The 26,266-nt window shown below is 39.5% G+C and overlaps 1 protein-coding gene across 1 annotated transcript in view; it reads left to right on the forward strand.

Moving 5' to 3' along the window:
• The window catches only part of POU6F2 (POU class 6 homeobox 2), a 551,204-nt gene that overhangs the window by 385,217 nt on the left and 139,721 nt on the right, over positions 1 to 26,266 (forward strand). Inside the window, exon 5 of the mRNA XM_045828318.1 lies at positions 10,616 to 10,950. Within this exon, the coding sequence (XP_045684274.1) occupies positions 10,616 to 10,950 (335 nt within the window). The remainder of the gene's footprint in view (positions 1 to 10,615; positions 10,951 to 26,266) is intronic.

Here is a 26,266-nt window from a genome sequence, read left to right on the forward strand (position 1 = left end):
TCCCTGGTCCCCACGCTGATCCTTGGACCCTTATTATCCTGAAGCAGTCTCCTTACTGTCTGGTTTTTCAATGTCCACTATAATTTTTGATGTCCTGTTTTCATAAATGTTGCAATATTGTTGGCCCCTTGCTCTGTTCCTCTGCAGATCGGCAAGTTTCTCTCCCATGAGTAGCGGGGAAGGGAAATCCACTCCTTCCTGCCACGTTGCCTGCCATCTTCCTTCCCATTCAGCTTTTCTTCTTGGGGCTCAATAACTTCTGGCTCTAATTTGGAACAGTTGTTTCATTTCTAGATTGTGGCTTTCCCAACAGCTTTGTTTTTCCTGTAGTTTCTAGTTTTCTTTTTTTCCATATTCTCAAATCCTTCCAAAGGTTGAAATATTTTATCACTTCTATATGGGGGGAAAGAGGGAAGGGTCATCAAGGAACATGTATACAGGACACATGGACAAAGCCAAATGGGGATAGGATTGAGGGTGGGAGGTGGGGATGGGTGGGGTGGGGGCCAATGGTGGTGGGGAAATGGAGACTGTACAACTGTACAGTCTATTGCTCAACTGTACTTGAACAATAATAAAAAAATGAATTATTTTGTCACTTCTATAGAATACCCTTTTTCTGGACATATTTTATCTAGAACCTTGTCTTTATCCTGACTCTGGACTAGGTGATCTGTAAAACTCTGGAAAGCTGTCACAGTGTCTCTTGTATTGCTCTCCTGGGTGACATACACTGTTTCTTGAATTCTAAATATTCCTCTTTCTTGGTGTACCACCTTATTTTGTTAAAGTACTTATTCAATTTCCTAGGAAAAAGCATGTAAAAATAAGATTGCTAAATCTTTGTATGTTCCGAAATGGGCCTTCTCTACTCTTGCTATTGATAGATAGTTGAGCCAGCAACAGAATTCTTAGCTGGAATCTTTTCCTTCAGAACTCTGAAAGCATTGCTTTACTGATTTTAGCTATGTAGTTTTGCTAATGAGATACAGGATGCCAGTTTGATTTGCATTTCTTCGTAACTTGCCTTTTATTTGCCTCTCTGAAATCTTTTTAGTATTAAAAAATACCTTTATCTTTGGTGTTCTGAATTTCCATGGAGAAGTATCAGGGTGTGGACTTTTTTATTTCACTTGAGTCTTAACTCACTAGGAAGCCAGAGGACTCCCTAAGGACTTGAAGGAGTGATTGGGAGTTTGGTGGATTGGGGTGAAATTGCAAACAGACTGGCTTTCTTCAATTGAGTCAGGAGAGAAAGAATTTATCTTGGGGTGTTCATATTCACAATATAAACCTTAATTCTTCCCCAGAAAGTGTTTAAAATTTCTCTACAGATGAGCTTTCCCATTATTTTCCCAAGAATTTAGGCCTAGCTACAGGCCATTCTGCAGGTACAGATGGTAGGCGGTCAGTTGTTTCATATAAAAGCCTCAGCAAATGCCCCTCAGAATTCAGGAGATACTCACCACCTCTGCTTCTCAGGCTCTCTGAGTCATTGCTGGTTGGGTACTACTCCCCTTTGGGTGACCCATGACACTACTTCTTCCTTTTGATTTACAGTGGGCATTTGTCCTTCAGTTTTCATCTTCCCTTTTTAGTGGGGCAACTAAGAGCTAACATTATGTCTCAAATTTCAGATACTCCCAAAACAATGTTCCACCAAGTGTCAATAAAGATAGCAACGGGTGGCAAATTGTTCTAATATCTAAAAAATTATGCTAAATAATGCTGGAAGATTCCCAGGTGCCTGCTTTCTTTTCTTTCAAACCAGTGATAATTGTGGGTGTGTATAATATATATAATATAACATATTATATGAGCTCTCTCCATAGAATATGAAAAATAGAGATATTTATTGAAGAAGATACAAGATACAGGAAACATTATACATAGGACAATGACACCTCAGTCCCCTTCAAGGGAGGCACCTTGGGACTTCCAATCTCCATAGTTCTCCCAATCTCCATTAGCTGCCCTGTCATATTTTCCTGATTCTCACTGATGGCCTGAAATCTCTTCCCTTTCAAAGGTGATTTTAGTTTTGTGAAAAGCCAGAATTAACAGGGTGCCAAATCTGGACTGTAAAGGGTTGAGCCACCTGGGTGATTTGATGTTTCACCAAAAAAGTGCATAAGATGTGATGCATGAGCAGACGTTTTGTCATGATGAAGCTGCCAGTCACCAGTTGCCCATAGCTGCAGCCTTCCCATAGCTGCAGTCATCAAAATAGTTTCTGCAGAGGAATGTTCAAGCCTAATGCAAAATTTGATGCAGGTTCATTGCTCTACTTGCTCACTCAGTCATTTTGAATGCTACAGCCACACAGTACACATACGTACTCACAATGTCTACTGCCCACCCTCACTAGTACAGTGAAGTCATTGTTGTTCATGCATGCACATTCCAGTCCACTCTCCTTGGCTGCCAGGTTACATCAATGTTATGCAAACCATTCTTGTATATTAATAATTGCTGGACTTTTTATGGACAGACCTTGTATATATATTACATATAGAATATACAGGGTCTGGCACAAATAATGCCCCTTTTATCATAAAATCTTTTATTACAAAATCATACACATATAATTCTGTAACATAACGATATTACACTCAAGCCCACCATATGACATTTTAGGTGAAATGTTCAAACTAAAACTATAAATTCTTCTGGCCATGATGGAGGCATAGGTAGACATACTGTGCCTCCTCACACAACCAAAAGAAGAACAACAACAAATTTAAAAACAAAAAACAACAAGAACTGACAGAAACTCAAACTGTATGGAAGTCCAATAACCAAAGAGGTAAAGAAGAAACATTTATCCTGACCAGGAGGATGGGTGGAAATGGGCAGCCGTGTGGAGAGGACATGAGTCAAGGCAGCAGCTGGAGAACCCAGTGAGGTGGTGGCTGGCAAACAAGGCAGTCTCACATTTGCATGCAAATAAACTGGGAGGAACAACTAGGGAGCAAGATAGACTGTGTAACCCAGGGGTTCCAGCACAAGGAAAGAAAGCCTCAAAGACTCTGACTGAAAACACCAGTGGGGGTTGAGAAAGCAGTGGGAGAAACTCCCAGCATCACAGGAAAGTTTGCTGGAAAGACCCAAGGGTCCTAGAACATACACAAGACCACCTACCTGGGAATTAGCACCAAAAGGGCCCAATTTGATTGTGGGTAGTGGGGGAAGTGACTGAAAACTGGCAGAGAGCCAAGAAAGTGGCATTGTTCTCTCTCAGACCCCTCCACCACATATAGTGTCACAATGCAACAACATGGGTTGCCCCACCCTGATGAACACCTAAGTCTCCACCCCTTAGGATGTAATAAGCACACCAAGACAAAATAATGGCCCAAATGAAAGAATGGATCAAAGCTCCAGAAAAAATACAATTAAGTGATGAGGAGATAGCCAATCTATCAGATACACAGTTCAAAACACTGGTAATTGGGATGCTCACAGAATTGGTTAAATTTGGTTGCAAAATAGATGAAAAAATGAAGGCTATGCTAAGTGAAATAAAGGAAAATGTACAGGGAACCAACAGTGCCAGGAAGGAAACTGGGACTCAAATCAATGGTGTGGACCAGAAATGAAGAAACAAGAATTCAAAAACTAAGGAGAGACTTAGGAACCTCCAAGGCATCTTTAAAGGTTCCAACCTCTGAATCATAGGGGTGCTAGAAGGAGAAGAGGAAGAGCAAGAATGGTAAACTTAGCCCTGGCTGGCGTAGCTCAGTAGATTGAGCTCAGGCTGCGAACCAAAGCATCGCAGGTTCGATTCCCAGTCAGGGCACATGCCTGGGTTGCAGACCGCAGACCACAGCCCCCAGCCCCCATCAACCACACATTGATGTTTCTCTCTCTCTCTCTCTCTCTCTCTCTCTCTCTCTCTCTCTCTCTCTCTCTCTCTCTCCCTCCCTTCCCTCTCTAAAAATAAATAAATAAAATCTTAAAAAAAAAGAATTGAAAACTTATTTGAAAACATAATGAAGAACTTACCCAGTCTGGAAAAAGCTCAGAGAGTCTTAAAGAAGTTGGACCCAAGGAGGAACACACCAAGGCACATCATAAATACATTACCCAAGGAGAGAATCTTAAAAGCAGCAAGAGAAAAGGAGACAGTTACCTACAAAGGAGTGTCCATAAGCCTTTCAGCTGATTTCTCAAAAGAAACCTTGCAGGCAAGAAGTGGGTAGAAAGAAGTATTCCAAGTCATGAAAGGCAAGGACCTACATCCCAGATTACTCTATCCAGCACAGCTATCATTTAGAATGGAAGGGCAGATACAGTGCTCCTCAGAAAGGTCAAGTTAAAGGAATTCATCATCACCAAGCCCTTATTATATGAAATGTTAAAGGGACTTACTTAAGAAAAAGAAGATAAAAAATATGAACAATAAAATGACAACAAACTCACAGTTATTAACAACCAAACCTAAAACAAAAACAAAAACAAAACTAAGCAAACAACTAGAACAGGCACAGAATCACAGAAATGGAGATCACATGGAGGGTTATCAGTGGGGGAGTGGGAGTAGGAGAGAGGGGGAAAAGGTACAGAGAATAAGTAGCATAAGTGGTAGGTCGAAAATAGACAGGGAGAGGTTAAGAATAGTATAGGAAATGTAGAAGCCAAAGAACTTATATGTAAAACACATGGACATGAACTAAAGGGAGTGGGGAATGCAGAGGGGAGAGTGTTCATGCCATAGGGGAATAAAGGGGGAGAAATGTGACAACTATAATAGCATAATCAATAAAATATATTTAAAAAAAACAAACTATAAATTATTACACTTATTATTACCCCACCAACCACACTCAAGCAAGATTTACTTCTGCCAGACCCTGTATATTTAATAAAATGACAGACCCAGTTCTTTTTTAAAGACATTCCTCCAAGTTATGGAGATGAATAAGCAAAATGGCTCTTATTGGATGCTAACGGAGAACCACTCCTTCTGCTCCTCCTATTGGAGTTGCTAAGAGCTCCAAAGGCTACAGTTCCTGCTCCCCTGGAGTGGGTCTTTAGAATACATATTTTGTTCTACTCTCTAGAATATTCTTTCTAACAAGCTCCCAAGGTGATTCTGGTTCACAATTTGACATGCACTGGGAGACTTGGCGAAAGCAACTGATCTCAGAAAGAAGCTTAGGTGATTCAGGCAATACATGGAAATGTGTAGGGATATTTTAATTGAAAGAATTTTTCTTTTTATTTCCCCCTGACATCTCAAGAGATATTTAGATCTCTGCCTTAAATACAGTTGACAAACTAAAGAAATCTGTAGCACTATTTCTGGAACTAAAAACACTGAGATGATGTGAAACTGTTATACATCATAATCTTTGAGGCAGAGCTAATTTTGCTTGTTTTTGACATTGTTACCAAAAATAAAGACAAATTTTCCAGAAAGTTTTCACCTTCTGCACTTTTGAAAGTCCCAAGTCCCTGACCTGCCATTTTCCATCTGCTCTGCAAAGCTTCTGTGTGCCAGTGCAGGCTGGGGATGCCCTTAGTAGAGGCACCAGAAATGGTTCCTGACCTGCACGCACCCTTGCTCAGCTACCTTAGATGTTATTTCTCAGGCAAGGATATGCAGGTGTCCAATTTTACTATCTCAAATTCCTTTGTCTGGGTTTTTCCAGATTCCAGGTTTTCTTCTTCTAGAGATTCTAGTGGGCAACAAAAGCAAACAATAAAACAGAATTAGAGAGGCAAAGGCTACATCCAGGAGCATAGCTTTCCGTTTTGGTGGCTCATGAGCCCAGTGTTTATTAAAACTGGTCCCCATTAAGAATAAACCCATCTGGAGAGCTTGTCCCTGCCACCCAACTCTAGAGGCAACATATCAGAGTTCTGTGGATGACTTATGTTGATGCCCTACTCAATTACTTTCCTCAAAATATCACACAAGCCTGAGCACAGTGCTGCTGCTGCCCTGTGTCATCACTGTTCTCTTCCTGCTCACAGTGTCCAGGTTCTAAGACTTCTCCATTTCCAGAAGTAACAGGAGGTGATTTGCATGTGCTCAGATATGTCCATGGTCCCTTTTGAGAGTAGTCCCATTGCTCTGCTCTGTCAGACCTGTGCCTCTTCAGCAAGCATAGTGTTTTCCTTCTTGTGCCACCCAGCATCTAGCTGCCCCGCCCATGTCTCTCTTTCTGCTTCACCAGGTACACTGCTTGCTGGTGGCTGCCCTTCGCCCTCTAGACTACCCAACCATATGGGGGGAAGATTACTCTCTTCCCTTGTGATGTCTCAAGGCAGTATGGCTTGGTCTCCAGGGTGTGTATATAGAGAAACAGCCATTATTATTTTTAAAGTAAAATACACATAGCATAAAAATTACCATTTTCACCATTTTAAAGTGTACAATTCATTGTCATTAAGTACATTCATAATGTTGTCCAACCATCACCGCTATCTAGTTCCAGAACTTTTTCATCACCCCAACCAGAAAACTATGTACTAGTTAACCACTAACCTGTTTTCTGTCTCTAAGGATTCACCTACTCTGCATATTTCATATAAGTAGAATCATACAAAATGAGGCCTTTGGTATCTGGCTTCTTGCACTTAGCATCATATTTTCAAGGTTTCCCTTTTTGATTTAACTCTGTGTTTTCTCTCCCTGGGACCAGGCTTGCACCAGACAACTGGGCTAAGGGTGGGTTTGAATAGCCATCATTAACATTCCTTGATCAGGACTCCTAGTCCCTTTCAATGATAAGCTCCCACCTGCTTCCTTCCTCCTTACCATGAGACTTGACCCCGCTGTAAATATATTTCTGTGAAGCTACTCTTATTTCCAGACATGTCCATGAGTGTGTAAACATTAGCCATGAATAATAGCTTGTATTCCTTCCAACAGACTCTCAAATCCAAGCCCAGTTTGCCAGCCATGGCTACATATGCCTTAATCTGAAAAGACCAAGAAATGCTGACACTGAGATCCCCACTAGAGTAATGATAATAGCATGTTTTACTTTGTGTTACAAAAGTGAGGGTGTTGTTAAGAATCACTCTTTAGCATTTGAGCACTATTTTGCTTTCTGTGAATCCTCAGGTATTTAAAATACCTTGCTAAGTGAAAGACACATTTGTATTTCTTCAGAATAGTTCAGGGATTTGCACTTCACATATGGTTTATGTTATTCTTTTACTTTCCACTTTCCTGATTTGGAAGTAGTCTTATGTGAATCCCATTCAGCACAATTCTCGTACTTCTGCTGGTGTGGTTCTGCTTACATGTGTGGATTCCTGAGTAAGTCTTTAACAAAAATTCAAAATAAGAAATTTTTTTTCTAATTTACAGTGGATATAAAGAACTGAACAAATGGAGAAATGCAGAATTCTTGGCTAATCCTTTGTCATATTAAATTATTTATTTTGGAAGTTTCAAACAACTGGTTTTCCACAGTACTGCCTTCTCTCTAGGAAATTTAGAATGATGGAATTTTGTCCTGTGTTTCTCTTTCAAAATTATAGGCTTTGAAATTTTATAATGGCCTAATGTAAATTTCTATGCATCTCTTTTTCTCTTATCTACTGTTATTGTAGTTAACTTTTATGCTTAACATTGGCCAGTATAATAGAGTAACCAGACATAGAGGAAACAATCACAAAAAATTTAAATACCAGGGAAGAAATTAAAGTCTTCAGTCTTTCATAAATAGGATCAGAGTTTTGCACCCCCTCCAAATTGCCATTTTATCTGCAAACATTCCCTATAGTTCAAATATGTTCATAAGCCTTCCTAAGTTGTGTCCATATCTCAGCATGCTTTATACAATTAGCCATTTAGAGGCTTCATATTTTAACATTTTTAAAACTTTTGTTTTTATACTATTATATAGGTGGCTTTGACATTTTTTAGACAAGTGTTACATTACATTGTCACAAAACCACCTCACGCTTTTCTTTGAATCCAGGATATACCTAAACATATTGTGTTGTCTGTGATTTTTCACTTTCAGATGCCAGATTAGTTTATGTAATGCAGAAGTTTAGGTTATGCATTTCCAGGCAAGCTACAAGTCATGGGAAAGAAATAGCCAATGTGAACTCACCAACATAAAGGAATAAAAACCATGTCTCATTAGTAGGTTAGGGTCTACTGCACCTACCCATCTGCCAATATCTATCTGATAATATTCTCCAGTCTTTCCTGTCTCTAAATGCTGATTTAGATCAATGCTTTCCTAACCAAAATGAAACAGGATGGTGTTTAATGCAACCATAAAAATAAGCACTGACATCTGTGCCCTGAAAGATATCAGGACAGGTTTGGTTTGAATCAGACAGGAGGCCAGATGCCATCAGTTTCCCAAAGTGTGTTAAGTCTACCCAAAGGAGACATCCAGCCTCCCTCCCCTAGGATCTTCCAGACTGCAGAAGTTCCTGGGAGGTAAGATTGAGCTGGGCTCCCAGATCTTCAATTAGATGTAATTTTGTACAATAGGAGCTAGGGAAGGGAGGAGAATGGCAAAATCAAGCCATACTCTTCAAGTCCCAATAAATGGGATGATGGCTGGTTATTTTCACGGTATAAACTTTATTTCTCCAGTTTTAGGTTCACAGCAAAATTGGATGGAAAGTTCAAGCATTTGTACTGACTGTGTATTGTCCAGCATCTCTCATGCACACCACTTCCACCTCTAGAATTCTAGGGCACTTTGGATCTATGTGCAAGACAGGACGCACACCATGCTGACAGTCTGAACAGACCTAGAGTAATCTATTGACCCACTGAGGACTGGCAACCCCAGTAGTCCAACATGGAAGCCCTGCACATGATACCTGAGAGCACAGAATTGGTATTTGGGATCCCTGGGAACTGTCAAGCTGTCATTTTACCACTACAGCTATGCCTTACTTTAAACAAACCTGAATCTATATTTAAAATCTGACTTTTAACTGGGAGTGGTCCATCTTCCCACCACTCCACAAGATAGGTTCTTTACCTTCTCTAAGGTCTAAAGTCATTCAAAACTTTCCAAGCCTCTGTTCCAAGCAGTCCATTCTCCAGATTGTCCTTCAAAATATCACTTGAGCCATGTTGACTTCTGGATATTTCTCCAGCCCAAAATACCCTCTCTTGGCCATTTGGTTAGTTTCCACACTGTTGAACACTTAGTCAATTAACTGATATGTATCAAGCATCTATGATTAGCAGGACTCTGTAACAAATTACCTCCATGCCTGATCATTTCTTATGAGTTTATTGTATCTCCACAAATAAATTATAAACTCCTAAAAGGCAGGACTATATGTCCTTTTAAAATACTATATATTATATGGTACAGTACTAGTGCTTATCTGTTATTCAATAAATTTTACAAAATGAGTCTTAACTTTACAAAGATAGTCAGTCTCTGGTTGATTAATGCACAGAGAAAGTTCTGTAGGTGTTCTCAACTTATGAGTCAACAAACCAGAACATATTTGTGTGAAGGCAGGTATGTGATATGTCACTTTACAGAATCACCAGGTTTGTTTAAGGAGCATTTTTTAAAGACAGTGACTAGTTTAATGTTGCAAACAGGTGTTATTACCTTTGGAAATCTTTACAAATTCTAGGTAAAGGGGGAGCAGGAAAACATTGCAGGCCTTTGTGTTCAACATTGATCCTTAAAATTATTTGTAGCCGTTGTGGAAAGCTTTTAGACTGAGATTCAGGCAGAGAAGGAAGTGAACTCATAGCAGTAATTTTCTCTAGACCATTCTTTGGCCAAGCTAAATGTCTTTCTGCTTCAGAAATTGTTCAGTGGTAGATGGACATCTGAGAACAAATTTAGTGTGCTCAGTGTAAAGACAGCTTGTCCCACAAACTCTTACTTTTCACATAGCAAGAAAACCTTGAAAGATGATTTCATTCTCTCAATTCTCTGTGTGTCCTTGAGGTGCTAATGTGTCTAGTCACCACAGTGTACAATTCGCAGTTACCTACTATAATCCTCCCAGTGTGGGGGATCTCTGTGTCTTTGATTAGCAGGCAAAAAAAAATCAGGCTCAGGATTTTGATTCTGCCAAACAGAGAAGCATGTACTATCTTTATACTCGAAAAATAAACTATATACACTTGAAACTAACATGTCTAAGCAAATTGGCTGAGGTCTAAAGTAGCAAGTGAAAATGACATGATTAATGGCAATGATGATGAAAAGATTACAAACTATTCAGTTCCCTGTTCTTAACCCCAGTCAAAGCTTTACCAAAAGAATTAAAGTGGTTGAACTTTAATCTAAATCAAATCTTGAAAGCATAAGTGTATTTCCCAAGTATTGTAGAAAGGAAGAGAAAAAGTACTTAAAGATGACCTCTGTTTCTAGCACATCCCCTTGGCTTGGACTGCTCAGTACTTTTCAAAGTAATACCTTGATATGGTACCTTCTTGTCCTCCTTAAGTCTTAAAATTTTCCCAAGAAGTAACTCTTTCCCCAAGTGCCCCATAGGTCTTTTACATACCAAAGAGGTTCAGAGTGAGAGGGTAAAACTTTTCCTACAGGACAGCCTTCTCAGCTTACACAGGGAAAGCTGCCAAAGGCACACAGCAAGATGTTTTGTAGTGTTCGTTTCACTTCCACATTTCTTTCTTTCCTTATAGCTACCTCATCCCTGAACTCCCAGCTCCAGCAGCTCCAGCAGCTCCAGCAACTCCAGCAGCAGCAGGCGCCCCCTCCACGGCCAAGCAGCCACCCGCAGCCAGCCCCACAGGCGCCCCTGCCATCCCAGCCGGCCCAGCCCACCCAGCCCCAGTCTGCCCTGCCCCAGCAGCCGCCAGCCCTGCCGTCTCAACCCCAGCAGCTTCAATCCCACCCCCACCTCCAGAACCAGAATCAATCGTCTCCAACCCAGCAGAGTTCAAGCCCCCCTCAGAAACCCAGTCAGTCTCCAGGACACAGTCTTCCGACGCCGCTCACGCCACCCAATCCTCTGCAGGTATGATCCCCCGCCCCAGCCCCTGAGCACAGAAGACAGTCCCATGGGGTGTGCCATCCCCAAAGGCAGAAGGCCAGCAAAACTTAACATCCAGTTCTGCAGTGTCTAATTCAAATTGATCTCTTAGACAAACGGAAGAGGAAGCAAACAGCAGACAACTGGGGATGCATGTGAGGGAAACAAATAGAACCCCATTGATGTTACCCTCCAAAGGATAAATGTTATCTGTTTCCTCCTGTGAGAGGCCAGCACTGTAAGTGCACTTGTAGTCTGTAATAATTCCATTTTATGATACTTTTTGAAGGCAGCAAAGATAGCATCCAATTAAAATTATTACTGGCACAGTTTTGTAGCCCCGCGGAGAACTGTATCTCCTGTCCATGAGGCATAGTGGTTATTTCTCTATATTATGAATACAACAGTGCCTTACCTTAAGTACTTTGTGCTCTTTTGTTCCTATTTTTCTAAAGACTCTCTGGGGTTAGGAGGGTAAAGAAATTTAGCCCCAGTCTTATGTCCCAGATTCCAACCATCACTCCATGGACTAACAAGCACTCTAAATTCATGCCCAGAGCCTCAACAAATTTGCATTATAAAGATTATAAAAAATAGTGAGGCTTCTGTATGTATACCATATTTTGCCTTGTTTACTGCGCACTTTTTTGCCCAGTTTTTTGAGGGAAAAATAAGGATGTACATTATACATGGGTATAATGGTTATAATGCCATGAGTATAATAATCCTGTGTATAATGCACACAAAAATGCGAGTGCATGTTATACACAGCAAAATACATACTTTATTACTGTGAAGATTCAGGGCATGCAAAATAGATATTTCAAGCTAATCATGAAAATTCATCTTCAATCTGGTATCATTGAGGAGCAATGGGAGCATTCAGGACTATATAACTTGATCGTTCAGAGAACCACCCTTAAAGGCCTTTAAAAATAAATTAGCTTCAAAACATAATGACTTTGATATCAACACATCAGATCTGGAAATTAACAGCTCAGTTTTAGACTTACATAATGATGTTCCCCAGTGAGATCTCAGATGATTTAGTACATTTGGAGTGCAGTGACAAAGTCCCATAGAGTAAGCAGCTCATGCACTCATTTCACATCCCCACTTCTTGATGGTGGGGCACGCAGACCTCCGTACCTTAGGATAACAATAGCAATTGCACTCTTAGGGACAAAATAGAAAAGTATACCAAATCACAGTAAATTGGTACACAGGCAGAAAGGCAAGTAGATAAGACACTTAGTATTTTAGAACCATTTTTTTGTTATGTTTGTTATTTTAGAACCAACTTTTTTCCTATGAACCCAATTGGATTCTCAGTGGTGGCCCAAAGCTTTCTTGGAAATGAAAATGTTTGGGTGAGATGAGTAATTGTGTTTTGCCTGGCACTTGGGTCATGGCTACTTTCAACTTGAACATTTTCCTGTGTGTGGTTTGAAGGTGTATTTTTAAAAATATCACAAATATAAGACAACATAATACCTTTGACATAGGACTGAAATGATAGACTTAAAAAGTCTTCCTTGTACAGTTGGCCTCTACCAAGCGCTAGATATGATCAAATTTATAAGATGCATGATTACAGCAATTGTAATGCTTTCAACATTTGGAATTCAACTCTATTATCCCAAAGAATGGGTTTATGCTTTTTAAGAGCAGTTAAATTGCATGTACCTGTATACCATGTGATTAAACACTTCTTTTGAAGCCATCAAAATAAGTGAAATTACAAAAACAAAATAAAACAAATTTTGTCCCACTCTGAGGGAGATTACTCAGCTATGTCTTCAGTTGTTGTATGTAGTCCAATAGTCCTTACAGCTGGGTAAAAGCTTTGAGTTCTGTGGACATCAGCCTTCTCTGCACATTTTCAGCTTATAAATCTCTATTGGCTAGTGAAAGCCAAGTGAAGACAACCCATTTGAAGGCTGTGGACAGGACTTTAGATGAGGTGACCACTCAGACTGAGGGAAATAAGTTGTATTAGGAGAATTTGTTATAAATGGAAGCAATAAACTTTTGGGGGGCAAAATATGTCCTAATCACTCCTGGATAGCAAAAGAATGTACAATTTTAATTTCAGAATATAATTTTGATCTGGATAAGGACCCCATTAGTGCAATAATGTTGAAATAATTATCTCCTTTCTGTGTCCTTTGAGATGACTTTTCTACGGACTATTCCTTGGGAGTTTTCATTTACACTAGAGAAATTCCAAACAGTGTGTAAAAACCCTAATGTGTGCTTATTCCTTCCTGGGTGATCTGGGGATGAAGAGGACATGATCATGGTGCTGTGGGAAGGGGGAGCTTGAGGATTTGAGGCCTCATTCTAGTTCTCACCCAGCTTCCAACTAGCTCACAAGTTTGGACAAGTCACATTGGTTCTCTAGACTTTGTTTTTCTCATCTGCTAAAGGTGTAGGATATATGATTTTTAAAATCCTTTTTACACCTATGAGTCTATGTTCTAAATATTAGTGGCCCTCTAAAATTTTACCAGTTACCAAAAACCCAATGGTCTTAAAGATTCTTTGATTATTCTTCAAGGTCAGGTTAATTTCTTCCCATTCAGCTAGGTGGCAAGGTGGAAACAGAGTGGGGACAAACATAAGTGGGATAATAATAGTGCAGGCAGATTTTATCTTAGCCAGGGAGTCCAAATTAGAGTCAAGTTTTTATCCTCAGAGAGTCACCACTGTAAGCTGTGGTCCCAGATTGCTTTTCCATACCTATACATTAGAGAAGCTTAAGAAACCAAATGCTGCATTTAACCTAGGCCTTCTACATACCACCTTGTGTAGCAATAAGCAGAATAATCTCTCCTTTTTTGTTATATTGTACATTTTAATAAATAACAGAGCAGGAGAGAGCTCAATGGAAGCAGCTAGGGGAAAGAAAGCTATCTGTGTTTGTATGAGAAATGAGGAGTGTGGTCACCTCCTCAGGTGTAGTTGCTCAAGAGATAGCATAAAATCATTCCTGACTATGTGCATTTGCTAATGTAAAGGTCTTGTTACCACTCGGACATCCAAGACTAAAATGCACCTAAGTTCCTCCTCTGTTATACAGTAGGCAGAAGCCTCCTTTGTGACCTTCTCATTGGGGATGTTTTCACACCAGGAAATTTTCAGTACTAAGTTCCAAAGTCAATGAGTGATAGAGAGAGTAGTACATGATCACTTTTTAAAACTAAAAACCCAAACCCTTGAGAAATAGACCTAGGCCTACATGACTTTCATTCTTTTTGAAAGTAAATGGTCTCTAATGATGGTTCCTTTTTAAGGGTAAAGGCCCATTGTCCTGGGCCAACCCTTTCCCTCCCCAGCAGTTTATCTTAATCAATTTAACATGGTGTTAGTCAAAGCTTTGTGGCCTTAAGTTCTTTACCTATAAAGAGAAGGGATAAAATTATTCAATAAATATTTTCTAGAACTCCTTCCATTCTATGTAGAGTTTTATGTTACAAACCCCTAAAACTGTGTTGGATGATCTATGCAGACGCAAGGGGAGAAAGAAATCATTTTCCTCTACTCATCCTAGATTCTCAGGCTGGAGCTCTGTAAATTAGACTAAGAAAAAACAGATGAACAAGTGAGAAACTGAAGTTTATTAACATGTGCAACACATGTACAAGTGGAAGCTTTCAGTGATGAGTAACTCAAAAGGGGTGGTTAGAACTTGGATTGATGTAGTATTTTAACAACAGAACAATACATTTTTATTTTATTTACTTTTTATTTTATTGAATTTAATAGGGTGACATTGGTAAATAAAACCTCACAGTGTTCAAGTGTACAACTCAATAAAACATCATCTGTGTACTGCATTGCGCATTTACCACTCAAAGTGGTCTCTTTCTGTCCCCATTTATACCCTCTTGCCCAATTTCTGCCTCCCCTGCTCCCCTTTCCCTGGGTATTATCATACTGTTATCTATGTCTATGCCATGTGCTATATACATATATGCATGTGTGTGTGTCTTAATCCCTTCATATTTTTTCATCCAGCCCCACAACCTCCTTCACCTCTGACAGCTGTCAGTTTGTTCTATGTATCTATGCTTTTGTTTCTATTCTGTTTGTTAAATTATTATATTGATTAAATTTCACATATAAGTGAGATCATGTAGTATTGTCTTTCTCTGACTGGCTTATTTCACTTAGAATAATAATTCCCAGGTCCATTCATGCTGTTACTAAAAGATTTCCTTCTTTTTTACAACTGAGTAGTATTCTATTGTATAAATGTCACAGCTTTTTTATCCACTCATCTGCTGATGAGCACTTGGGCTGTCTCAAGATCTTGGCTATTGTAAAAAACACTGCAATGAACACAGCAGTGCATATATTCTTTCAAATTAGTGTTTTGTATTTCTTTGGATATATTTCCAAAAGTAAGATTACTGAGTCAAAGGTAGTTCCATTTTTACTTTTTCTTTTTGAGAAAATTCTATATTCCGTACTATTTTCCACAGTGGTTGCACCAATTTTCACTCCCACTGGCAGTACACAAGTGTTCCCTTTTCTCCACATCTTACTTCTCCACATCCTCACCCACACTTGTTGTTTGTTGATTTATTAATGATGGCCCTTCTGATAGGTGTGAGGCAATATTTCAATTTACATCTCTCTGATGATTAGTGATGATATTGCAGAAAAAAAGAAAAAAACTAAGGTACATAGGAATAAATTTAATCAAGGAGGTAAAAGACCTATACTTGGAAAATTATAGGCTACTAAATAAAGAAATTGGGGAAGATACAAATTAGTGATAAGTGGAAGCATATACCATAGCCATGGATTGGAAGAATTAACATCATTAAAATGTATACACTACCTATTGCAATCTATAGATTCAATGCAACTCCCATTAAAATACCAATGGCATATTTCACACATCTAAAACAAATATTCCAAAAATTTAAATGGAACCACAAAAGACCCCGAACGACCTCAGCAATCTTGAGAAAGAACAACAAAGTTGGAGAGATCACAATACTTGATATCAAACTATGCTACAAAAAGAACAATACATTTCTAGAGAAGCGACAAGACAAAGGAAAAGGATTATGAGCTCCTACGGGTGGCAAATTGTGGGAAGGCAAATATTTGGAGAAACTAATAGTAGATAGGGTTAGTTTTAGCAAGACTTGTTTTACAGATTTTTCTGGTGCCATCTCTGGACTGATGAGGACCTACTGTTGTCTCCAGTAATTAATATCTGTCCTTCCTGATAGAGAGAGAAGGGGGAACACTTTTACAAATTTATGTTCTATTTTTAGGTAAATAGGCAGATGATGGAGATCTTTTCTTTTATCTGCTTTTCTTAGTTATCTTCAGCTCAAAAACTCCTCATGCTACAGTGTCACACTTTGGGATGGTATATTCTGCTACCTTAAACAGGCATATTCATATAACCTCTTTGTGGTCATTGTAAATTCTAACAGAACTCTGACATCTCCACACCAATACAGGGCTAACTCTCTGTGTAGAATTCTCCCAGCCTAGGCCAATACTAAGGTAAGGCAAGTCAGGCACTCATCTCAAACGTAAAACTCAAGGTGCACCCAAACATGCATCTTTCGGTTACACTCCATTTAACTGAGGCACACCAGCCAGGGTCATTTTGATTTTAAAAATACTGAGTTAAATATCAAATTAGATGTTATCATCTTTTCCTCAAATTTTATTTATTGATTTGAAAGAGAGAGAGAGAAAGCAAAACCTCATTTTGTTGTTCCACTTAGTTATGCATTCATTGATTACTTCTTGTATGTGCTATGACCAGGGTTGAATCTGGAACCTTGGCATATTGAGATGACATTCTAACCAAATGAGCTACCCAGCCACAGCAGATGTTACTGTGTTTGGGCCACACCTTTAAATTTATGCCCCAGGTGAGTGCCTAACTCACCTCACCCTAACCCCTCCTAGCTTGGCCACCCACTGTGTAAATGATTAAGTTAGCAACTATTCTCCAAGGTCAGTGGGATTCTGTCCACTGTAAATTTCAGCCAGATCTTGGATTTCATTTTCTTTTTCAACTTGAAAATGGCACTAAATTTTGTACAGTATAAAAGCACAAATACATGTTGGATAATAGATGGGGCATCAAGATGGGATGGAAATCCATCCTCCTTGACTGTATTGTACAGGTCTAACAAACCAATAATTTTTTATTCAATTGAAATGTTAGGACAATCAAGTAACTTTTTTGGCTGACATTTTATACTGGACTAATTTATGGTTTTATAAAATTGAGCAAGTTTGGTGAATATGATAGATGTAGCCAACTTTCTCTCACAGCAATCCAAGCCCTGAGAACCTTTTAAATACTGGAAGAGTCTACACAGACTAGGTAAGGCTTCCTCTTGGGCTAAAATACCAAAAGGCACTTTATTATTATGGATGAGAAAATCCATCCAAACCCAGAGAGTTATCTTGAAGATTAAATATAGTATACTGATGAAAATGCTTTTTATGCTATAAATTTGCTAAGAAAATGTTGGTCATACTACAGATATGAACAAGTATGAATTTATTTCTGTTTATACTACCATCCAGCAAATTGAGAGCTTCATTCATTATTCACTCATTCAGCAAGAGGTCAGTGGGAAATGGGAGTCCCTTTTCCCAACTCTATTCAGCACTGAATAAAATAAACAAAACATATTTACCCACATTGTCTACAAAGACAATTTTTTCTTTTATGAAAGAAAGAAAATCTCCTTTAAAAAACCCTCAGTTCAACATTACTGACATTTCAAAGAATTTATTACAAGCATTTGAGATCCAGGAGGAACAACAAAGTTTATATTGCTTTGAGAGTGGCAGGGGGAAAATTAGTTTACCAAGAATATACTTTATACACTGCAGTGCTTCTTTGTCATTGTCTAGATTTACCGTTCCTGGGTGCTACTCTGTAGATTAGTCAAATCATGTAGAAAAGGGTTTAACAAAGCAGGCAGCATGTTCACACCACTGACTTTCAAAGCCCACATCAAGTATGGCTAGATGGAAAGGGTGCCAGATTCAAACAGGGGTGGAAATATTCTTGCAACATTTGAACACAGCAAATTATAACTTCTCAAGGAAAACAACACTGCTCTGATCATGACAGAGGAGGATCCATGACCTGTCTGCAGCAAGCTTAGCAGTGAGACTGGAGCCTCACATGCCATCCAGTCCCATTGTCATCTGTTGGATGAGGCTGATAAACTAATACCAAAGTGTAACTCAGAATGCTTCTGAAACAGTTTTTCCTCCATGTACACAGATGCAGATTTTAGTGCCAATTTGAGATACCCAAAATATGTTGGTTGACACTTCACTCTGAATGAGAAAAACACAGTCAATATTTATGTTAACTCAATATTCTTGTGCTTTCATGATCAAGTGCTATTCCTCATAATTTAGCCTCAATTCATTTTCTACAGGTTGAGGCAAATTTTACACAGGCTTTTAAACTGATTTCCAAAGTATAGACTTGCAAGTGACTATTATCCAGGTCATAAAACTAGTACTTCTATTGTTATCTACAAACATTTAGCAAGCATATGTGCAGTGTATTGTGGCCATAGGGAAGGTCTGCAAAACAGACAGTGTAGTGCTGTAGTGACAGCATGGTCTTTAGAAGCAGACAGACTTGGGCTCTGATGCAGGCTCTGCTGGGCACTTGGGTGAGGTCAGCCCATCCTTCTGAGCTTCAGTTTCCTCACTGGTGGGGGTGTTGATGTGGAGATTGAATGAGATGACTTAAGTGAGAATATCTAATTCAATTCCTGATAGATGGCTGGCACTCAATATCATGGGAATATAAGAATGCATGTGTGTACTATAAAATTATTCACTGCATGCTAAAGAAAAACTCATATAAGCTAGAATGAGGCTAATAATTACACATGTGTTTTGTACAATTGAGTCAGAGTGGGTAGGAGGATATTGTGGAGGACACTTAGCAGAGGGGATGTGGAGCACATGCAACACAAAGCAAGCCTGCACAAAGGCCTGGGAGGGGACTAGAGAACAGGAAGAAAGAACTGTGGTCATGTGCTTGTGTAATCTTGAATTCTTTTTTTTAATTATATTTCATTGTTTATGCTACTATAGTTGTCCCAAATTTTCCCCTTTGTCCCTCTCCAACTAGCCCCTCCCACTCCCTCAGGCAATCTCCATGCCGCTGTCCATGTTCATGGACCCAGTATGTATGTTCTTTGGCTACTCTATTTCTATGCTGTATTTTATACCCCCATGACTATTCTGTAACTACCAACTTGTACCTCTTAATCCCTTTGCCTTTTTTACCCATCTCCCCAACACCCCCATCTGACCACTATCAAAATGTCCTCTGTATATGATTCTGTTCTGCTTCTTAATTGTTTTTTAGATTAAATTGTTAACAGATATGTATTTATTGCCAATTGATTGTTCATATTTTTAATCCTTCTTAAAGAAGACCCTTTAACATTTCATATAATACTGATTTGGTAGTGATAAACTTTTTTTACTATTTTCTTGTCTGGGATGCTTTTTATCTGTCCTTGGATTCTATTAAATGGTGGCTTTGCTAGGTAGAGTAATCTTGGTTGTAGGTCTTTGCTTTTCATCACTTTGAATATTCCTTGCCAGTCCCTTCTAGTCTGCAAAGTTTCTTTTGAGAAATCAGCTGACAGCCTAGTGGGGGCTCCTTGTAGGTAACTAACTGCTTTTTTCTTGCTGCTTTTAAGATTCTCTGTTTGTATTTAACCTTTGGCATTTTAATTACAATATTTCTTGGAGTGGGCCTCTTTGGGTGCATCTTGTTTGGGACACTGTGCCTTTCCTGGACTTCTATGCCTATTTTTTTCACCAAGTTAGGGAAGATTTCTTTCATTATTTTTTCAAACAGGTTTTCAATTTCTCATTTTCTCTCTTCTACTTCTGACACCCCTATGACGTGAATGTGGGTATGCTAGAATTTGTTCCAGAGGCTCCTTACACTTTTCTCATTTCGGGGGAAGATTCTTTTTTCATCTTGTTTTGATTAGTTGTTTTTTTGCTTCCTTATGTTCCAAATCACTGATTTCATTCTTGGCTGCATCCACTCAACTGTTGATTCCCTCCCTATAAATTGTTCTCTTTTTTTTTTTTTTAGAAATTTCCACACTATTTTCCACAGTGGTTGCACCAACATGCATTCCCACCAGTGCATGCAAGTTCTCTTTTCTCCACATCCTTGCCAACACTTGTTTGTTCTTTTATTTATTTTTAAAAATAATTTTATTTTAATTATTGTTTAAGTACAATTTTCTATCTTTTACTCCCATCCCAGTCCACCTACTTACCCCTCCCTATCTCCCTCCCATTGCCATCCACTCCTAGTTTTTGTCCATGTGTCCTTTATACTTGTTCCTGTAAACCCTTCCCCTTTTTCCCTGAAATTCCCTCCCCTCTCCCCTCTGAACACTGTCAGCCTGTTCTCTATTTCAGTGTCTTTGGTTATATTTTGCTTGTTTGTTTTGTTGATTAGATTCCTGGTAAAGGTGAGATCATATGGTATTTGTCTTTCACTGCTTGGCTTATTTCACTTAGCATAATGCTTTCCAATTCCATCCATGCTGTCACAAAAGGTAGGAGTTCTTTCTTTCTGCTGCATTCCATTGTGTAAATGTACCATAGTTTTTTGATCCATTCATTTACTGCTGGGCACCTAGGTTGCTTCCAACACTTGGCTATTGTAAATTGTGCTGCTTTGAACATTGGGGTGCATAGGTTCTTTTGGATTGGTGTTTCAGGGTTCTTAGGATATAATCCTAGCAGTGGCATTGCTAGGTCAAAAGGCAGATCCATTTTCAGTTTTCTGAAGAAATTCCATACTATTCTCCATAGTGGTTTTGTACTAGTCTGCAATCCCACCAACAATGTACTAGGGTCCCTTTTTCTCCACAACCTCTACATGTCACTATTAAAGTCCTAGAGGAGAACATAGGCAAGAAAATCTCAGATATTTCACACAGCAACATTTTTACTGATATGTCCCCCAGAGCAAGAGACATAAAGGAAAGAATAAAGAAATGGGACCTCATCAAAATAAAAAGCTTCTTCACAGCTAAAGAAAACAGAATCAAAATAAAAACAGAACCAACTGTATGGGGAAACATATTTGCCAATGATACCTCAGACAAGGGTTTAATCTCCAAAATATATAAAGAACTTAAATGACTCCACTCTAAGAAGACAAACAATCCAACTAAAAAATGGGCAAAGGACTTGAACAAACACTTCTCCAAGGAGGACACACAGAGGATCCAGAGACACATGAAAAGATGCTCAATATTGCTAGCTATCAGAGAGATGCAAATTAAAACCACAATGAAATACCACTTCACACCAGTCAGAATGGCCATCATAAACAAAGCAACAAACAACAAGTGTTGGAGAGGTTGTGTTAAATTTTTCTTTATTTCAATTAGCGTATCCCTCATTTCTGACTGGATCTTTTTTATGCTAGTGAGGTCCTCACTACATTCCTTGAGCATCTTTATAACCAGTGTGTTGAACTCTGTATCTGATAGATTGCTTTTCTCCATTTTGCTTAGTTCTTTTTCTGGAGTTTTGTTCTGTTCTTTCATTTGGGCCATGTTTCTTTGTCTCCTCATTTGGGCAGCCTCTCTGTGTTTGTTTCTCTATATTATGTAGAGCTACTATGTCTCCCAGGCTTGATAGAGTGGCTTAATGTAGTAGGTCTCCTATAGGGTCCAGGGCACAGCCTCCCCTATTACCCCAGCTGGGTACTCACATTGGGCCCACTGTGTGGGCTATATACACCCTCCACTTATAGTTGAGCCTTGATCGCTGTTGGCATATCCAAGATAAACCACCACCTGTGTTCTGTCTGTGTTCACACAACATTTGCTACAAAGTGATCTGCAGATGGCTGCTACTTGCAGTGGGACTGAAGGTGCCAGGAAAAGCTGAGCTGTGAACAAAAGCTGGATACTGCTAGTGCCAAGCCCGGGGCCACTTAGTGAGAGGTATGGGGCTTGCTGAAGCCAGAGGCTACTTGTTTGAGAGAATTTAGAAATATCTGAAGCATGGGCCTAAACAAGCCTTTCATATGGAAAAGGCACTGGAAACAGCTTTTGTGGACCTGAAAGTTGGGTATGGCTAGGCCTCAAAGAATCACCAGTGTAAGGCAAACAGTAGAGTCTCAGATATGGCACCCACCTGCTGTCTCTGTGGCAAGGCGGTGGCTCAGAAAAATAAAAATGGCCTCTGCTAGCACTTTTGTCTGGGAGAAAGCTGTCCCCCAGCTCTCAACCTGTTGCCGAACAATTTGATTCCTCCCCATATGTCTCTGGTATCTTTTAAGCTGCTGCTCTGGTGCTGGAGCTCAGAGGGAGTGAGTCCTAGTAAGTCTGTGCATGGGTCCTTTAAGAGGAATTGCCTGGGATTCCCACAGTTTCTTTTCCACGGCCTCAATCCCTGCTGGTTTTTACAGCCAGGAGTTATAGAGATTTATCTTCCTGGCACTGGAACCCTGGACTGAGGACCCTGTTGTGGAGCTAGGATCCCTTGCTCCTGAGATACCCCTCCCTATTTTTATCTGCTATATATCAGTGTGGGACCAGCCAGTTCCATGGCTCCACCCCTCCTATCAGTCTGGATGTGGTTTCTTCTTTAATTCCGTAGTTGTAGGACTTCCATTCAGTTCAGTTTCTGATGGTTATTAATGATGATTGTTCTGTAGTTTAATTGTAATTTTGATGTGGTTGTGTAAGGAGGCAAACCATGTTTAGATATGCCTGCTCTAGATCTTGTCTAAAGAAATCCTAGTTCAGAACATGGGATTGAGCCTTGGTTTCTTCACCAATATTATTATAAAATTTAAAAAAAATATTTTTTCTTCTAAATTCCCAGAGTTGTGGTTTTTAGTGTGTGGATACAAATCACCTGATCCCTGGGACTCAGTTGTCCCAGAGATTACATGGAAAGTTTGTGTTAGGTGATTTTTAAGTTCTTTCCAGCTCCACATTCTGTTTATGAAATAGCACAAGTAAGGTGGTTTAAATTGCATGAAAGGAAAAATCTATGTATGTACAACACCATAACCCATGATACATATGCAATACTAAAAAAAATATGCCTGATAATATCTGATTAATATTTGCAGTGTATTTTGAAATTTACAAAGTGCATTTTATATACATTTGTTTCATGCATTGACCTCATGGGTTCACTATTCTACTCAGAATAATCACTATCATTTAGCAAATGTGTCTGTATATCTTACAGTCTCTAAGTACTTCAGTCTCTCATTTTCTCCTCTCTTCCTTAGAAGAGGCAAAAATATTATTCTTTTTTTTAAATCCTCACCTGAGTATATGTTTTTTTATTTATTTTAAAGAAAAAGAAATAGAGATTGGTGTGAGAAACATTAATTAGTTGCCTCCCATACACAGCCTGACCAGGAATCAAACCTGCAACTTAGGGATGTGCCCTGACTAGGGATCAAACCCTCAACATTTTGGTGTATGGATGATGTTCCAGTCAAATGAGCCACCTGGACAGGGCAAAAATTATTTTCATTCAGATCTAATAAAAGTGAGTCTCAGAAAGTTGAAGCAACTTTCTCAACATCAGTGATCAGACTTCCAAGTTCCTCCATTTATATTTTGCTGCCTCTACAATGTTCATTTGGGTTGTTAGTAAAATATATGTTCTTATTTCCTTATTTGACTTCCAGAATTTTCTAATACAGTATTTCCCAAGTGTCTCCCATAAAATATGAGTCCAAAAATGTGTATTAAAAACAGATTCCATGGTTGGAAGGTAGATAAATGATAGGAGATAGATAATAGGTGATAGATAGATAGATAGATAGATAGGTAGATGATAGATAGATAGATAACATACACTCTTTGTCATTCCTAGCTATTTCTCAATAAACATTCAAATAATTAAAACTAAAAGACATCCTGCAGTAAAGGTATCTAGTGAACATGATTTAACCAAAGAATTCTTAAACTTATGTAACCACTAAACTTTTTTTAATGTTTTCATATAACACTAACTAAAATCCACAGAATGATTCAGGAATCATTGTTCTAAGGCCTCCCTCTCTACTTACTGTAGCATCCACACAAATAAAATATCCTTACATTTCCTTGCCTAAAACATCATGCAAAAGTCCACAAACCCACTCCAATGGACTAGACAGAAGAGAAATGAAAGTTCAGAAAGATGCTGAAAGAATGGAAGAAAAAACTGAAATCAAGAGAAAGGAAGGCTGAAACCAAGAATGGCTCTTACATTTGACAACAAGCCAAATCACTTAGCCAAAACAATACGGGAAGGTCTGGCTTGGTCACTCCTCATAGCAGCTGAGATATTCTCTAATATCTTAAGACCTTGTCCTTAATATGATTTCTGCCCCTCCTTTTCTTCACTGCTCATTATTTTTCCTGTTCACACACTACTCCCACCAGGGCATGGAGAAGGGACAGATAACCACTGGGACACCTATCCCCAAACCCATGGAATCAAAAGGAAGAAGAAAGGGCATGTCCTAGACTCACCTTACATCTACCCTTTCATCTTTTGACTGAGAAATTTCCAGTGATCAAAAGATTCCTCATTACCCTGAGAACCTCATTCTCCACCCGTGTTTTAAAAAGATTTGGATTCCAAATGACAGGTCAAACCAATCTGAAATCTGTATGGCAACCAGAGACTAAGTCCTCTAGACTACTAGACTGTCAAACTCCATGTCTTTGGGGCATTGCTTCCATCCTTGCTCTTTTTCCTGTGTTTTTCTTCTCTTTCAGCCCCGACAGTTTAGAACTAAATTCAGACACAAATACTGGGCCCCTTGAGTACAGGGTTAAGATGGAGAAAATCACCATGTTGAGAACACTAGTTTCAGGATCTGTTCTTTCATGAATAAGAGAAGCCCATATAGCAAATGCTCAGGTGCTCCTTGGAGTGGTCGTCAACCAGAAAAGGCAATTCTTTGTCCTTCACCATTTGCTGGGGATGCCTGTGAGGCCACAGATGAATGCAGCAGTGGAGGGAGCACTCTGCCTTTGTGTGTGACACCTCTCTCCTGGGAACCTGTGGTATGTGTCTAATGGCCCAGGTAGGCTTCCAATCAATGCAAACTTTCCAGCTAACACATTTTGTCTGAACTGTCATTTGGTCAGGATCAGCTTGGCATGACCACTTAGTTTTCTATACCAGAAGATACTTGATTGTTATTTTTTTAAAGTAAAATTAGGGATCTCCTTTTCTCAACTGGGTTCCATCCCCTTGCAGAGGCTGGTGGTTCTTTACAGAGCTGAGCTCTCCATCCTTGCATTGAGAGGCTACCGATGTGATACTTAAAGAGAACAAAGCAATATGGAAGCATTTGGAGGGGAGAAGGTTTCGCAGGAACCCCAAGGAAAGCTCTCCTGAGTCTGGCTGGCTTGGAAACTTCTACTTTTTAAATCAGAGGGGAAGTAATCTTGTATTTGTATCTAAGGTTCTAAACTTTGGGAGCTATCACCTTCAATACTCTGCACCTCATGAAGGGAATTTGATCAATTTAAGGCTAAAACCAATGGTCTTTGGACCCAACCTTGACAAGAAAGTTATTAAAGTCTCAAAGCAAAGATGGGATATGAAGTTTTCTTAGGCTCCGCTGAGGAATAAATGCTAATCAGCCACAAAGTTAGGCAGTATAGAGCTTTATTGAGGATTGCGCGCTTGGGTGAGGTTTCCTGGTCTATGCTGTGGGGCCGAGAAAGTCGCGCCTGAGCAGGGAATATGGCAGGGTTTTATCTTGGTTGGCTCTCTTTGTGGGAGCTGGGGATTGGTCCCCTTTGAACAAAGCGGCAATATATCATTGGTGGCTCTCCTCGAGCCCTGGTTTTACGTCAGATGTCTTTTCCAGGTTATAGTTCAGCCGCCATGTTTGTAGTTCAGCTGCCATTTTGTCCTACCCCACCCGTCCTGACATTCTGACCTCTTTGGTAGGATAAGGGGTGCCGTGTTTGATCTGGCTACTTCCTGCTGTCAGGGGAGTGTAGACAGGAGGGGCTAGAGGTCGGTCATTTCTGGTTCGTCAGGGAGGGGCAAGGGGGTTTGGGCCTGAAACAACATCTGGTTAAAGGTAACCCAGGAGGCTTCACAAATTCTTTCCGGAAGACTGGGGATGATAAGGAATATGCAGCTTCCAGGTGATGCCGAGGAGGTGGAGACCTGCTGGATGATTTGGGAGATGAAGCCTGGGCCATTGTCTGACTAGATAGAGGCGGACATGGGATGGGCC

This window comes from Phyllostomus hastatus, unplaced genomic scaffold (genome assembly GCF_019186645.2).
Source record: "Phyllostomus hastatus isolate PE091 unplaced genomic scaffold, TTU_PhHast_1.1 phas_scaffold_78, whole genome shotgun sequence".
NCBI classification, from domain to species: Eukaryota; Metazoa; Chordata; class Mammalia; order Chiroptera; family Phyllostomidae; genus Phyllostomus; species Phyllostomus hastatus.